Consider the following 14,264-nt stretch of genomic DNA (forward strand, 5'->3'; position numbering starts at 1 on the left):
GATCCTTGAGAATGAGTTCTTGCATTATTATGCCATTATTGCTACTATATTGCTAGAAAATGGTCTCAAAACAACAATATTATCATTTATCGCAATAAGTTCTGAGACAATTTATCATCCAGCAAAATCTGTTATGGTGACAGGCCTGCACCCCGGTTGGTCTGGTTAGTTTCGGGTCGCTCTGTGACTCCTGGTGCGTTCTGTGTTTCAGCCTGTGGTCGATGCTGAAGTCCGAGTTCTGCCAGCTGGCCTCGCTGGCCGTGCCGCAGCTCCTCCACGCGCTCTCACTGTCCCATGGAGCCGACATCTTCTGGAAGCTCATCAACACAAACTTCAACAGCAAAGACTGGAAAATACGCTTTGAAGCTGGTGAGAGAGCCTGATTGTTAGTATCCTAATCTTTACTGACATTAATATATGTATGTATATACAGTATATATATATACTGTATATTATTAAATATTTTCCCTGTACAAGCAGTACAGGGAATTAGTAAACTAGTGTTTTTATGTTTTGCCAAATGAGACGTTTTAGGATTTAGAGCTGAAACTTACAATTATTCTGATGATTAATTGATTACTGGCATATTCGGCTGATTTTTCATTTCACCATTTTGTATACTAATTTTTAAAATGTATTTTTAATATTAGTATTATTTTTATTTTTTTAATAAGAATAAAAATATTTTATTATCTAAAATGCAATAATATACCATTACTTTTAGTGAATGCTTGACTATTTGTAGCAAAGAAGCTAAAAAACATACTTTTAACATGAACATGTGAAAATTCAACCCCTTTTATTTCACTTAACATAAATAAAGTAGGGCTGTAAATAAAGTGTAGGGATGATCTGTGTCTGTTTTTTTGGATTAACTGATTAATAGGTAGTAAGAAGTGCTTATACAGATTTGTGGCTAAAATTTTGCCACTTGAGGGGATTGTTTTCATCTTAAATGCAAAATTGTTATATTTTTTGTAGTTTTGGGTTAATTACTACTTTGACTGTTTTGTTCTTTCACCAAATTCCCCTTTTTTGTCTCAATACTCCAGTTAATGATTAATCGATTAGTAAATTAGTTGAGGATAATTTCAATAAACGATTAATCGTGATTAAGCCGTTTACTCGTGTCAGTCCTATTAGGTTAGTAATTAATAATGGTTATCCTGCCTTATTGCAGATGGAGAGCAGCTTTACAATGTTGACACAAAGCACTAGGCAAATGATACGGTGACAGTAGATATCTGGGTTTATTGGAAATAAGTAGAAATAACACAAAGATTCAGCAACGCTTCAGAAAAAGAAGAGTTTTGGAATTTATTAAATAAGACTTTCTATGCAGAAACTATGTATTTATCTAAAGTTTGTGTCAGAATTATAAATGTACACATCTTGGCATTATTTTCCAATATATTTCAGTCATAAATGGCACCAACAGGCTTTCAGACCGCTGCCTAAACTCAATTGTTCTCCCATACTGACACCTAGTGGTCAACATCAGATTTTCAAATGTTTCTAAAGCAGTGATTCTCAAAGTGAGGAGACAACTACCTCCAGGGTATAACATTCAATGATTGCACTTATGTGGGAATTACAACATCTGCCTTTAAAAAATATATTTTTTGAAATACGTGAAATTAAATACAAGGAGTATTTGTGATTGACTGGCTGCTCAAAGAAAAATTCTCCATGGTTTCTCTGCTGTTTTGAGAACAGAGAAACGGTTGATGAGAATGACTTTGTTTCTCAGAAAGTCTTGAGGGTTTTTTCTTTTTTTAGATTGAAGCGATATGTGTGGATTTTTGAGATCTTTAAGTCTATTTCATGTTGTGTAGCAGGTGCTATTCAAATGGTTTCTTGATTCTACTGGTCACTTTAAAATTATATCTATAAAAATAAAAATACTTTGACTAAAACACCATAAATCATCTGTATTAAATGAAATGCTGCTGGGCATGTTGTAGAGATGCAAGTTATCAATTAATGAATTAATCTAAAATTGATTGATTTTATCGATTGACTACAATTAATTAATAAGCGGCCATGTTAAAAAAACAAAACTGACTTGTAACACTTTCCAGAACATAAAGGGCAATTTTTTTTATAATATCCTGAATTTAAAATATATATATTAAAATTTTTACATTATTTTGTGTTAGCAATACGAAGTATTGACTAAATAAAAACATTTCGTTTACTAACATTATTAAACTTAGACATATTTATAAAATGTAACAGTAGAGGCCCCTCTTAGGTTGCTGAATAGAAAAATAAAAGATGGAAATTATAAAATATGAAAAACAGTTAATGCCCCATGAACAGAGAGACGTTCATGTCTGTGGTTGCTCTTGAAGGAATGTTAAAACTTTGCTCCATGAAGTACTCTGACTCACAAAACCCTCAAAATCAAACGTTTAATTCAACACAGCTAAATCAGCGCTATCAAAATGAAACATTAGCAGCTTGTCGAGTGTTTATATTTCAAAACAGAACCGCATAAAATGCATTTTGCATCCCACACCGGACTTAGTTTAGAAATTTGGACCGTTACTCTTCTGGCTCCGCCGCCATCTTTGTTTGTTTCTGCGTCAACGGCTCCGTTTAAGGATGACCAGCTGCGCCCTCTGCTGGATGGCGGCCGAACTATAATACTAAAAGGACTTTTAAAGCGGATGTTTTAGTTAATCAGTTGGAATAAATTTTAATCTAATAAGGCATTAATCGACTGACTATTAATTTGTTTGTGTCCCTAGCATGTAGTAGCTTCTTTCCTCTTATTCACAGTTTGTTCCTGATCATTTTTCTTTCTCTCTAGTCGAGAAGGTGGCGGTGCTGTGTCGTTTTCTGGACATCAGCGCTGTGACCAAAAACCACCTGCTGAAGTACTCCTTAGCCCACGCTTTCTGCTGCTTCCTGGCCTCGGTGGAGGACGTCAACCCTTCGGTGGCCACCAGGGCCAGACTGCTGCTGGACACCATCAAGAGGCCGGCGCTGCAGGTCAGCCGATAGCAGAAAATAACTGATATGTAGGAAACATTGGGGTCACTTTTTTCTGTTTTGAAGTTCTGCAAATCAAATGTTTGTCACGAGTAATGTCCGAAGTTTTTATTCCTTTCTGAGGAACTATTTGTGTAAATTTATATGCTGTTTCAAAGCTTATAAAGACTAGAAGTGTCTATTTTTTGTGAGTGTTCACCTTTCGATCTACATTAACTAATTTTGTCAAATTGCTTAAAGGAAGAGGTGGACAGAGTACTCAAAATTGATTTTAGTGTGTGAACGTCTTGATCAATATTGAGTAAGATGATGATTTTTTTGTTGTGTTTGTGAACCTGTTGGCTCTGCAGGGTTTGTGTCTGTGTCTGGACTTCCAGTTTGACACCGTTGTCAGGGATCGGCCCATCATTCTCAGCAAACTTCTCCTGCTGCACTTCCTGAAGAAAGACATTCCTGCTCTGAGCTGGGAGTTTTTCGTCAACCGCTTTGAGACGCTGTCGCTGGAGGCTCAGCTGCACCTGGATTGCAACAAGGAGTTTCCCTTCCCCACCAGTACGTAGTCGTCACGCTTGATGAATTACAGCCGATCGTCTTTACAGATTAAGGTTTCTCTTTTCTTTTTCACAGCGATCACAGCTGTGCGAACCAATGTGGCGAACCTGAGCGACGCGGCGATGTGGAAGATACGGCGGGCGCGTTTCGCCAGGAACCAGCAGAAGAGCGTGCGCTCACTACGTGACAGCGTGAAGGGAGGCCAGGAGGAATCGAAACGCACCTTTTCCCTCCCAGAGTCGCTGAGCAACCGACTTCGTGAGTAGAACAAGACGATACATCTGACCTTTGACCTCACTGCGCTGAAACCAGCAATCAAACTCTGTCTCCAAAGACCTTTAAAGACACAAGACTCTTACAAGCAGAGCTGAGTGGCTAGAAACATTTACTCAGTTACATTTATTTGAGTAAGTTTTTGGGAAAAAATTACTTTTAGGAGTATTTTTACTACATTTTACTTTTACATGAGTAATTTTATTATGAAGTATCGCTACTCTTACTTGAGTAAAATTTAGTCTTACTTGAATTTAATTGACGTGTGCCTGTATTTCAAGCATTTTTTTTCATTCTGTGAAGTTACTCACAGTAGGTGAAATTTTACTCAAGTACAAGTAAATGTACAATGTAGTAAAACTTCTCATAAAAGTATATTTTTATAAAAGTTACCCAAGCAATTGTAACTGAGTAAATGTAATTAGTTTCTTCTCTACTCAAATGACTAGAAGTTGTAGTAAGTAGTTGCGGTACATTTACTTGAGTAACTTTTTGGGAAAAAATGACTTTTTACTATGTTGTGTAATTTTATTATGAAGTATCGCTACTTTTACTTAAGTAAAATTTGCACACTTAAATTGCAGGTGTGTCTGTATCTCAAACGTTTTTTTGTTTTTTCTTCATTCTGTAAAGTTACTTACAGTGGTTAGGGTATCCAAACATTTTACTCAAATAAAAGTAAAATATACAATGTAGTAAAACTATTCATAAAAGTAATTTTTTCCTAAAAAGTTACTCAAACAAATGTGACTGAGTCTACTCATCTGACTCCTGAGTTGGGTAGTAACTAGTTACATTTACTTAATTACCTTTGCTTGTGTAACTTTTTGGGGAAAAAAATACTTTTATGAGTATTTTTACTAAGCTGTACTTTTTACTTTTACCTGAGTACTTTTATAATGAAGTATTGCTACTTTTAGTTGAGTAAAATTTCTCAATATTCAACCAACTGTGAGAAACTTCACTTAATAAAGAACAAGTTTGTTTTAAAACACCTGCAGTTTTTGTTAAGGTTTAATAAGTTTTATATAGAAACATTTTTCTTTTGCCTGATTTTGTTATTTAACTTAATGTTATTTATAGCTTACACAATAGCATAGTATTTTTCATTTAAAATGAGTCTCATTGTTTATTTGCATCTTTTAATGTTTATTTTAATACTGTATAAAAAGGCGTCAGTGGTTAAATAAAAACTCCACAGAATGTACCAGGTTTTTTTTTTACTTGATTAATCAATTAATCAGATAGTTGATTAATTGATTAATCAATTAGTTGATAACAAGTATTTTAGTAATCATTATCAACTAAAGATTACTAAAATAATCATTAGCTGCAGCTGCAATGTTCTGGGATGAATTCATATAGCCAATAAAGTTTATCCAAACTATTGATATTGACACTAAGTTGGCATCAGTATTGAATCAATACTAACATTGTGAGATCTGAGCAAAGCACACAGTTCAAGTGAAAAGTCTCAGTAGAGTAAAAAAAACTTAATATTTACATTCCATGAGAGTGGGACTGAAAGGCTCTTTCCTGGCGTGCAAACATGTGGCGACTGGATAGCATCTAATGGTTTTTAATGGTTTTTATGGAGAACTGGTGACTTCCCCAGAGGCGGCTCCAGTTTCCATTGAGAGCGTTGGACATTTTCCCTCCCTTACTCTTCTCCTCTAGCCTGGTAGGTCTTGGAAATAAATCCTTTAAACTCTGAAAACATACCTCTAAGAAAACCTTAGTTACTCTACATTTGTTTTGGCTGCATCAAGTTTCCTTCTGATAATTTCCTTTAAAGCAATTTTTATAACATTGATTAAATGTTTTAGTGTAAGCTTACACTGTTTCAATAAAAGGTGATAAGCTTTTTATTATTTTTATTTTTTTTTACCAAGGGGGAGTGAACAAATTAAAAAAAAAATTTAAAAGTCTTTTGTAACTTTTTTTTTTCATGGATATTCAAACATTTTCTGGAGATTTTTCTCATTTGTTTAGAATAATAAAATTTGTAATATTTAAAGTTTTTGTCTTTGATGCTGATTTTTGTTTTGATCCTGTCAATTTCTATGATTGACATCTGATAAATATTTCTTTTGAGTTACTTCTGTTACAAAAATCACTATTTGTTTCCACAAAGTCCAAGCACATTTTTTAAGTTTGAACTTTTTTTTTTACCAAGTTAGTGCTGCTCTTTGTGGTAAAATAAGGATGAATTTCCTTCCATGCCATTCATTTACAAACAGTCTGACTTGTATGGACATGTCATGGTTTTTGTCTTTAATCAAACGTTTTCATTATGTTTTTATTATCACATGTTCAAAGATCATGTGTCCAGTTCCATCGCCTCCTGTACATTTTCCTAAATTTTGTTCTTCATCTGTGGTTTTTAGCACTAAGACTTACCAGGCAAGAGCAATCTGCACCAGCACTTGGCGATATGATAGAGAAAGTCCTGCCAGGTAAACATACTTATATATTGTATCATATTTGGGAGAAACCAAGTCATTCAGTCTAACATTTAAAAGTGAAAATCAGAGCAATTGAGCTTAGGGATGCAACAATTAAATAACTTATGATTAATTGTCGGTTAATAGTTAAAAATTAGATCTATTAGTGTTGTAGTTTGGCCGCCATCCAGCAGAGGGCGACGCTGGTCATTCTTGAAAGGAGCCGTTGATGCAAAAACAAAGATGGCGTCGGGGTGAAGAGTAACGGTTCAAACAGTCCGGTTTGGGATTCAAAATGCACTTTATGCGGTTCTGTTGTGAAATATAAACACTCGAAATACTTCTTAAGCGACAACTTATCAACTAAAAATCAATGATGTGCTACGAAGTCGAGGATGTGGTTACAGAAAAACGGGGGGAAAAAAACGCAGAAAATTTGTAACATAATGGGAAAAAAACATGGCGCCTAGAAGCACAGATGACTTTCAGGGCTGTCGGGCGTTAAAGCACTTGAAGCGACGTTTTAGCATTTCTTCATACTTTTGTATGAACGTTCTGTAATTCTGTTCATTCAGAATTATGTGTTTCAAATATGTTATCTATTTTTCTATTCAGCCATAGAAAAATAGTGGTGATTGCTTTGTTTTATTTTATTTTATAAATATAGCTTAAGGTTAGCACCATGAGAAACCTACAATTTTCTGTTATTCAGTCAGTATTTAATACAGCTGACAGAAATAATGTTATTTTAAAAAATTCTGAATATTATGAAAATCCTATGGAAAGTGTCTCCCTTTTAAGAAGATGACCGCTTGCATGTGCATGCTTATTTATTTCTTTATTATTTATTTATTTATATTCAGTCATACTGAATTACTTACATCACTCTAGTTATACATATTTGATTAACTTTATCTGTAATTTGTGTTATTTATATTTAACACCTTAGATGGAGTAGCTTGTCAGCAAATAAGCAATTTTCCCTTTGGATCTATTCTACTCTAAATTCGTTGAGTTTTAACATTTAAAACGAAAATAATTAAGATGTGCTCCTTTGCGAACAGATTGCTGCTCATTTGTTTTTCTTTCCCATTTACATACCCCATAAACTCTGTGTTTATGCTCCATGATTGTGTCTCCATTATCCCTGAACTGGTTGAGTTGACTCCCCCATCTCTGTGCTGTTACCCCCCTACCCACCCTGCTGCTGCTCCCTGTCCTCTCCTCCTCCCTGTAGCACGCTTCCTCCTGCACTTTAACCCTGACGCTTCAGCACCTCTTACAGGCCAGACTCCTTCTCCTGAGGACGACACCATAATCAGAGACCTGCTGCCCGAAGACGCCGGCATCGACCACCAGACGGTTCACCAGCTCATCATGGTACTCATGAAATTCATGGCCAAAGACCAGAGCAGCGCCGACGCTGACATCAGCAGCGCCAAGGCGTTCAACACCGTGAAGAGGCACCTGTATGTGCTGCTGGGTTATGATCAACAGGAAGGCTGCTTCATGATTGCACCTCAGAAGATGCGAACCTCCACCTGCTTCAACGCCTTCATTGCTGGGATTGCACAAGTGACTGAAATCTGATTTAATTTTCCACTTTTGCATCACTTCGTTGTGTTTGAATTGTAAACAATGTGATTCTGACTGTGGTTTCCTTCAGGTGATGGATTATAATATCGGTTTGGGAAAGCAGCTGCTCCCCCTGGTGGTCCAGGTGTTGAAGTACTGCGCTTGTCCGCAGCTCAGACACTATTTTCAGCAGCCGCCCCGATGCTCTTTGTGGGCTTTAAAGCCGCATATTCGGCAGATGTGGCTCAAAGCTCTGCTTGTTATCCTCTACAAGGTATTTTTATAAGAAAAAAAATACAGCACAGAAGTCATTTACAGTCATGGTTTCTCAAACTGAAGTATCTCGGTAAATCTATATTACAATTCAGTATTTTCAACCCATTTTTTAAATCGCAATTCAGCAAAAAAAATTGCATGAATAATTCTTGATATTTTAAAATAGTACTTTTTTATAACTGAGTTTTAAACTTTTTAAAAAAAGATCTTCACAAGTTTCTCACAGTAGTTTTTGGTAATTTGGTAAGTTTGAGTTACAGTCAAAGTGAGGAAAAAATATTGCCTCTTTTATAGTGTTTGGTAATTTCTGGTTTCAACCATATTTAATCAGCACCCTTCACATTTAAATAAAAATAAATTAAACATTTATTGCAGGGGCAAAATCTCCAAATGAATATTTAAGAAAAATTACAACTTCTAAAACGAGACCAGTTAGGCAGTTTACAAAATTACTGGTTGTGCTGTTATTGGCACAAAATAACAAGTAATAAAATATATTTTAATTTAGTTTCTTCATGTTGATTCAACATTTTATTTATGATGATGAGACGAGATAGTCCAAAAATCCATAGAAATAGAAGAAATTAATAAAAAAAAAAGTCAGGAAGCAGCAAATATCTTCAGTCAGAAAAATTAAAAACTGTAACCTGGGTGGACTCTGAACTTCAGAGCATGTACTTATTGTGTTGCAGTACCCTTATCGAGAGATGGATGGCAGTAAAGTGGTGCTTCACCTGGTGCACATCACCATCAACACCCTGAACGCTCAGTATCACAGCTGCCGTCCACACGCCGCCGCCGGGCCGCTCTACAGCGACAACTCCAACATAAGCCGCTACAGCGAGAAGGAGAAAGGTAAAAAAAGAAACACTTTAATAACTCGGCCATTTTATCAGTCATTAATTACTGATTCTTAGATTGTGTAGCAGAGAAGGATTTTCTGATTGGCTGTTTTAAAAATCATAAAATACACTCCACAGAAACCTGTGAATTTTTCTAACATATTTAGGCTTATGTGGATATTTAATAACAAAATAATGACCTTTTGAAATTTTCTGTAAGATCTATGTAAATATAAATTCACATTGTACATTTTTTACACTTCCATCTGTTCTTAATAACTTCTAAGTCAACCGAAATGCTTAAAAAAACTCACCCAACCGTTTTTGGCAATAATTTAATATTTTTTGGTGTATGGAGAATGAGCCATTTTCCATACACCATACAATCAACAGATACTGTGCTGTATTTGTTGATACGTATATTTGGCTGAGGTTGACTTAGCAATTACAGCCAAATCCAGCCTGTTACCTAGCTACCCAAGCAAAGCTCCAGCACATTTGGTCAGCTGGTTTTACCAATGTACAATGGCTGCTGGAAAAGACAAGTGTTTTATTGTTGACTTACCATCCAGAAACCATTTGCTGCATTCTTGTTGGCTGTACAGGAGGCTCCACTTCTGCTTTTCAAATCTGTACAGTTGTATAGTTACACATTATTTTGCATCCTTTTTCACTGTGAGTGTAAACGTTGAGTTGGAGGCCATGACGAGCATCAGCTAATTTGGATTTAAAGTGACAGAATGCCCTGAAACATCTTATTCTGAATGGAATGAAGGATTAAAATTTCATTATCTAAGACTATTTTGTGCAAAAACGTAATGAACATGTTTTGTATCGCCATGGACAAATCCTAACCTGTTCAAGGAAGTATAATACATCATTTTTGATAAATCCCATGTTCTGTATTGTTTCTCTACGTCAGAGGAAGACAGCGTCTTCGATGAGTCAGACGTCCATGACACACCGACTGGAGCTGCCAACAAGGAGTCCCAGACATTTTTTGCCCGTTTGAAAAGGATTGGAGGCAGCAAGTCTGTGAAGTATCAGCCAGTGGAGCTGAACGCCAAGAGAAGTAAGAAGTTTTCACCTTTATAAACCACATCAGTAGCTGCGTTTACAAATGTTTGTCTATATTCTGCTAATGTTAAAAAAAAACACGATTTTGCAGCTATGGTGTTTCTGATAAATAAGAAATAAAATTAAAATCACACGTAAATAAGCTTGTTTATGTGATAAGTCATTAAAAATAACAGCAGTGATGGATGGCGCCAGCGCTCATCATCTATTAGCCATCAGACGAGACGTTAGCATCTTATTCAGCCGTTGCAGAGATAATCCGCTTATACTTGGGAGCAGATACGTATTTGGCATTTTGGGGAAATTGCATTCGGCCATTTTGCAGAAGAGCTCTTGATTCAACATGTTATCATGACACGCAACTTTTTATGAACTTTGTGATGCTGTGAGAGCTCTGGTGGAGCCAGCTGGACACTGTCCAAAAAAAACCAACAAAAAACATCATCCTCCTACTACTTCCTGTCATCTTCTTCGTGGTTTTCGCCAGGAGTGAAAACTGGCTGTTGATCACGTGACCCGTGTGATGCGAAAAAAGTGTTTCCGTTGCAGTTCTGTGAAATATGTCTTTTTTGATATGGCTGAAAAACTATCCTAGCAAAATTTGCGTGTTTCCATCAAGCAAATTTATTTTCATACTCCGAACTTGTGGAGTTTTGTGGTTAATGGAAACACAGCTTGTGATTTCAGGAGTCCCTTTCTTCTCATCTTCATTTTTGTTCTGTGCGTCAGGTGAAATCGAGCTGTCGGAGTACCGTGAGGCCAGCGCGCTCCAGGACAGCATCCTGCACTGTGTCAGGGAGGAGAGCACCAGGAAGAAGCGCCTCCAGGCCATGCATAAGCAAAAGTCTCTGGACATTTCCAACACGGACTCCATCCTTTTCAGTTTGGACGAACACCGCAGGAAGTCCTGCATCGATCGTTGCGACTTGCAGGCGCCCGCTGCGGTCCTCGCCTCCTCCCGCAGGCAGCAGGGTAAGGGATCCTGCGACGGTTCTTCGTTTCGGGTTGATCCCGTGGATCGCCGAGGTTCCCGTGGCGGCCAGTCGGACACCGCCAAACCTGTCATCCCAGAGGTCCGGCTCAGCTGCATGGAAACGTTCGAGGACAAACTGGACCAGGGCTCGTTAGAAGGGTCGGCTCAGGAGAAAGAGGACCAAGACCTCATCGACCTGTCGTCAGACTGCACCTCTATTCCAGAAAAACACTCTCTGCTCTCCATGTCCGACAGCGACTCCTTGGTGTTCGAACCGCTGCCTCCGCTGAGGATCGTGGAGAGTGACGAAGAGTTCGACCTCAACACCATCATAGGCTCCAGATTCAGCGGGAGTCCGAAGGTCTTGGCGTCCCCTGCTAGCAGCAACACGTTGCGGTTGTCTCCTGTGGTTCAGGTGAGCTTTGAGGATTGCTCCAGTGAAAAAAACGACTCAGAGGCTGTGGTTGGAAAAGAGCTGCCATCTTCAGAGAGGAAACTCAAAGGTTTGACTCAAAGCGCCTCTTTAGAAATCCATGAACGCCTGGAGAACATTTCCTATGAAAGCCCGATGACCTTGAAGCAGAAGAGAGATCTACTGAGGAAGACTCCGAATGTCCCCGACTCCTCTTTAGACGACTCCTCTGTGATTGGCTCCAGTCCCTCCGGCAGGACCGTCTTCTTGGACATCCCGGAGGACAAAGCCGAGCCGCTTTCCTCGCCAGAGAGAAGCAAGACAGACAGCAACGACGAAGAGGAGGATGGAGACGACGAGGAAGACGAAGACATGGGGGACGAAGCCGACAGCGAGCCCAAACCCGACAACGCAGACGATAACGACGAAGCAGAGTTCAAAATCCAGATTGTTCCCCGGCAGCGGAAGCAGAGGAAGATCGCCGTCAGCGCCATCCAGAGGGAATACCTGGACATTTCGTTCAACACATTCGACAAGCTGGGAGGAGAGGCGACGACTGAGACGGGTAAGACTCGAAATAAAATGGTCATTAGCTCAGCTTGTTGGAAAGGAACACTGGAACAAATCTCTAATTGTTGACACAGATCCCTGAGGTTTTTGCTGCAGTATGTAACTTTTAGAAAAAATATATTTTTACATATTTGTTGGAGCTGTCATTAAGTGATGATGGTATGAGACAAATGATCTGTTTATTTTCTATTGTTTTCTCTCAATGCTATCTAGAAACAATCAATCAAAGCCAGGAGGGGGTCTTACCGCTGACAATTACTCCTCTAGCAGAACCTGTCAAGAATGCTCAGTCTAGTTAGCATAGCCACTGATGACTGCAGTTAAATGGTTTTCCTGTAACTATACGCTGTTTCTCCATCATTAGCACATTTAACAGCGAGTACATGAGATTGATTGACAGCGTTAAGGCCCTCCTCTTGGCTCTGATCGGTTGTTTTTAATTGGGAGCGGTGTATTTCTTCAGACACCAATAGTAGCTCAGGATGGAGGTGGAGAAGATCAATCTTTTCACAGATTATCTCTCTCATAACAAACTCTCACAACATGGTGACAGCTTTAACAGATATTCCTCAAAACCTATTTGCATTTCTAAAGATGTCCTTGACGATTTATAGAAATTTAGTGCATATAATCTTAGGATGATATTAAGGACTTAGAATGCTTTTTTTCCTATTTTTGGAGCATAAACCCTTTATTGTGATGGATAAAATACACTTTCTACTACTTTTGTGTTCTGTTGTTGAAGCTCTATTCAGATATTGTATTATATATAAAGCAGAGTCAGAGGAAGAGCAAATATATTGTAATGCATATGTTCTCTCCATTTCCCTGCAGATCACAAAGGCATGTCTGCGTTGGAAAAGCCCAGGGAATCGGCCTCAGCTCCAACTCTTGAAGCTGCTCTGCCTGAAACGAGCCATCGCTCCTCAGTGTCAAGTAGGAATCACAAACTTCTCCACAAAATCTGTCTGAAGAACTTCTAAAACCATTTCTGATATTCTTAAAAATACATAAAACCCATTTTCTCTCTGAATGACTTTAAATTTGGCTTAAATGGGGACTTATTGCGCAAAGTTTACTTCCACCTGGGTATTAACTACTTCTAAAAAAAAACAGCTCAAGTGCTTAAAATAAATCACACAGACATTTTTTGGCAACAATTTAATGTTTTTTTGGTGTCTGGAAATAAGCCATTTCAAAAACCTCCCGATAAGTAACATTCAATGTATATTCTGCTGTTACCTAGCAACCCCTGCTGAGCTCAGCCCAGTTACCTAGCAACCCCAGCGGAACTCCAGCACATTTATAAAATAACTTGTTTTTTCTCCCCTTATTCTGGCATTCAGCAAATACAAACAATTTTGGTAATCTTAAATAGTCTAAAACAGGAAAAGTTTAATCTGATTTAATGATAGACAGTCAGAAAAACAGGGTTGTTTCTTTCTATACGATATGTGTTAACATTTGGTTACAACTCTTAAAATATTGTCACCTTCCTAAAATAAAGGCCCAATAATGTCAAGAGAGATTTAAAGATTTTTTTACATTTATTTTCAAAAAATTACTTGGGTCATTACTTTAGAAAGGTGGCCATATGCAATTTCAGATTGTAGAACTAACAAAAACAAGTCAAACTAAGCGTTATGTGACTGTTAGTATTTTTTTTGTCTTGTGTGACCTTCAGCTCAGTACCGGCAGGCGAAGCGAGGCTCTCTGGGCGCCCTGACGATGAGTCAGCTGATGAAGAGGCAGCTGGAGCATCAGTCCAGTGCGCCGCACAACATCTGCACCTGGGAGACCGGTCAGGACTTTTCTCTGTAGCAACGAAACGTTTTCAGGAAATTACATAAAATGAGATGTAGGACTGGGCAACAGATCAGTTTTGATTAATCTATTTTGTATTTTTGAAGATTTAACTTTTGGAAAATCTGGATTTATTTCTTTTTTTCATCAATTCACTCCTCCTTGGGATTTCATTGTCAGCTCACCCGAAGCGGCCATCTTGTTTGGCAAACATGTTCTATAGCCTCTATTTATTTTGACTTTGAATTCAGGTCAACTCTGCAATGGTAGTATGGTCAGGCTTAGATATATATAATCAAATTATTGAGTATCACCATCATCTGATGGTGCAAACAAATGTTTATTTTGAAGAAAGAACCAGATGATCTGAGATGCTCACGTCAGACTGCGATTACTCTACTCAAGCTTTCTAATTCTGGAAAAATTGTGTTTTGACTTCATTCTCATAATGAAAAATCTTAATAATTCCC

General features: G+C 37.9%; 1 protein-coding gene across 9 annotated transcripts in view; it reads left to right on the forward strand.

The window, feature by feature from the left end:
• unc79 (unc-79 homolog, NALCN channel complex subunit) overlaps positions 1 to 14,264 on the forward strand; it is a 64,592-nt gene that overhangs the window by 35,286 nt on the left and 15,042 nt on the right. For 5 of the 9 annotated variants that reach the window (XM_032547323.1, XM_032547329.1, XM_032547322.1 and 2 more), the window contains exons 23-34: positions 212 to 369; positions 2,816 to 2,997; positions 3,348 to 3,549; positions 3,625 to 3,807; positions 6,210 to 6,278; positions 7,504 to 7,841; positions 7,933 to 8,115; positions 8,810 to 8,972; positions 9,882 to 10,031; positions 10,766 to 11,986; positions 12,826 to 12,927; positions 13,676 to 13,792. In XM_032547323.1, the coding sequence (XP_032403214.1) occupies positions 212 to 369; positions 2,816 to 2,997; positions 3,348 to 3,549; positions 3,625 to 3,807; positions 6,210 to 6,278; positions 7,504 to 7,841; positions 7,933 to 8,115; positions 8,810 to 8,972; positions 9,882 to 10,031; positions 10,766 to 11,986; positions 12,826 to 12,927; positions 13,676 to 13,792 (3,068 nt within the window). The remainder of the gene's footprint in view (positions 1 to 211; positions 370 to 2,815; positions 2,998 to 3,347; positions 3,550 to 3,624; positions 3,808 to 6,209; positions 6,279 to 7,503; positions 7,842 to 7,932; positions 8,116 to 8,809; positions 8,973 to 9,881; positions 10,032 to 10,765; positions 11,987 to 12,825; positions 12,928 to 13,675; positions 13,793 to 14,264) is intronic. The other 4 variants (XM_032547327.1, XM_032547326.1, XM_032547324.1 and 1 more) reach the window with 3 other exon arrangements.

Source organism: Xiphophorus hellerii, chromosome 19 (assembly GCF_003331165.1).
Source record: "Xiphophorus hellerii strain 12219 chromosome 19, Xiphophorus_hellerii-4.1, whole genome shotgun sequence".
Classification (NCBI taxonomy): Eukaryota; Metazoa; Chordata; class Actinopteri; order Cyprinodontiformes; family Poeciliidae; genus Xiphophorus; species Xiphophorus hellerii.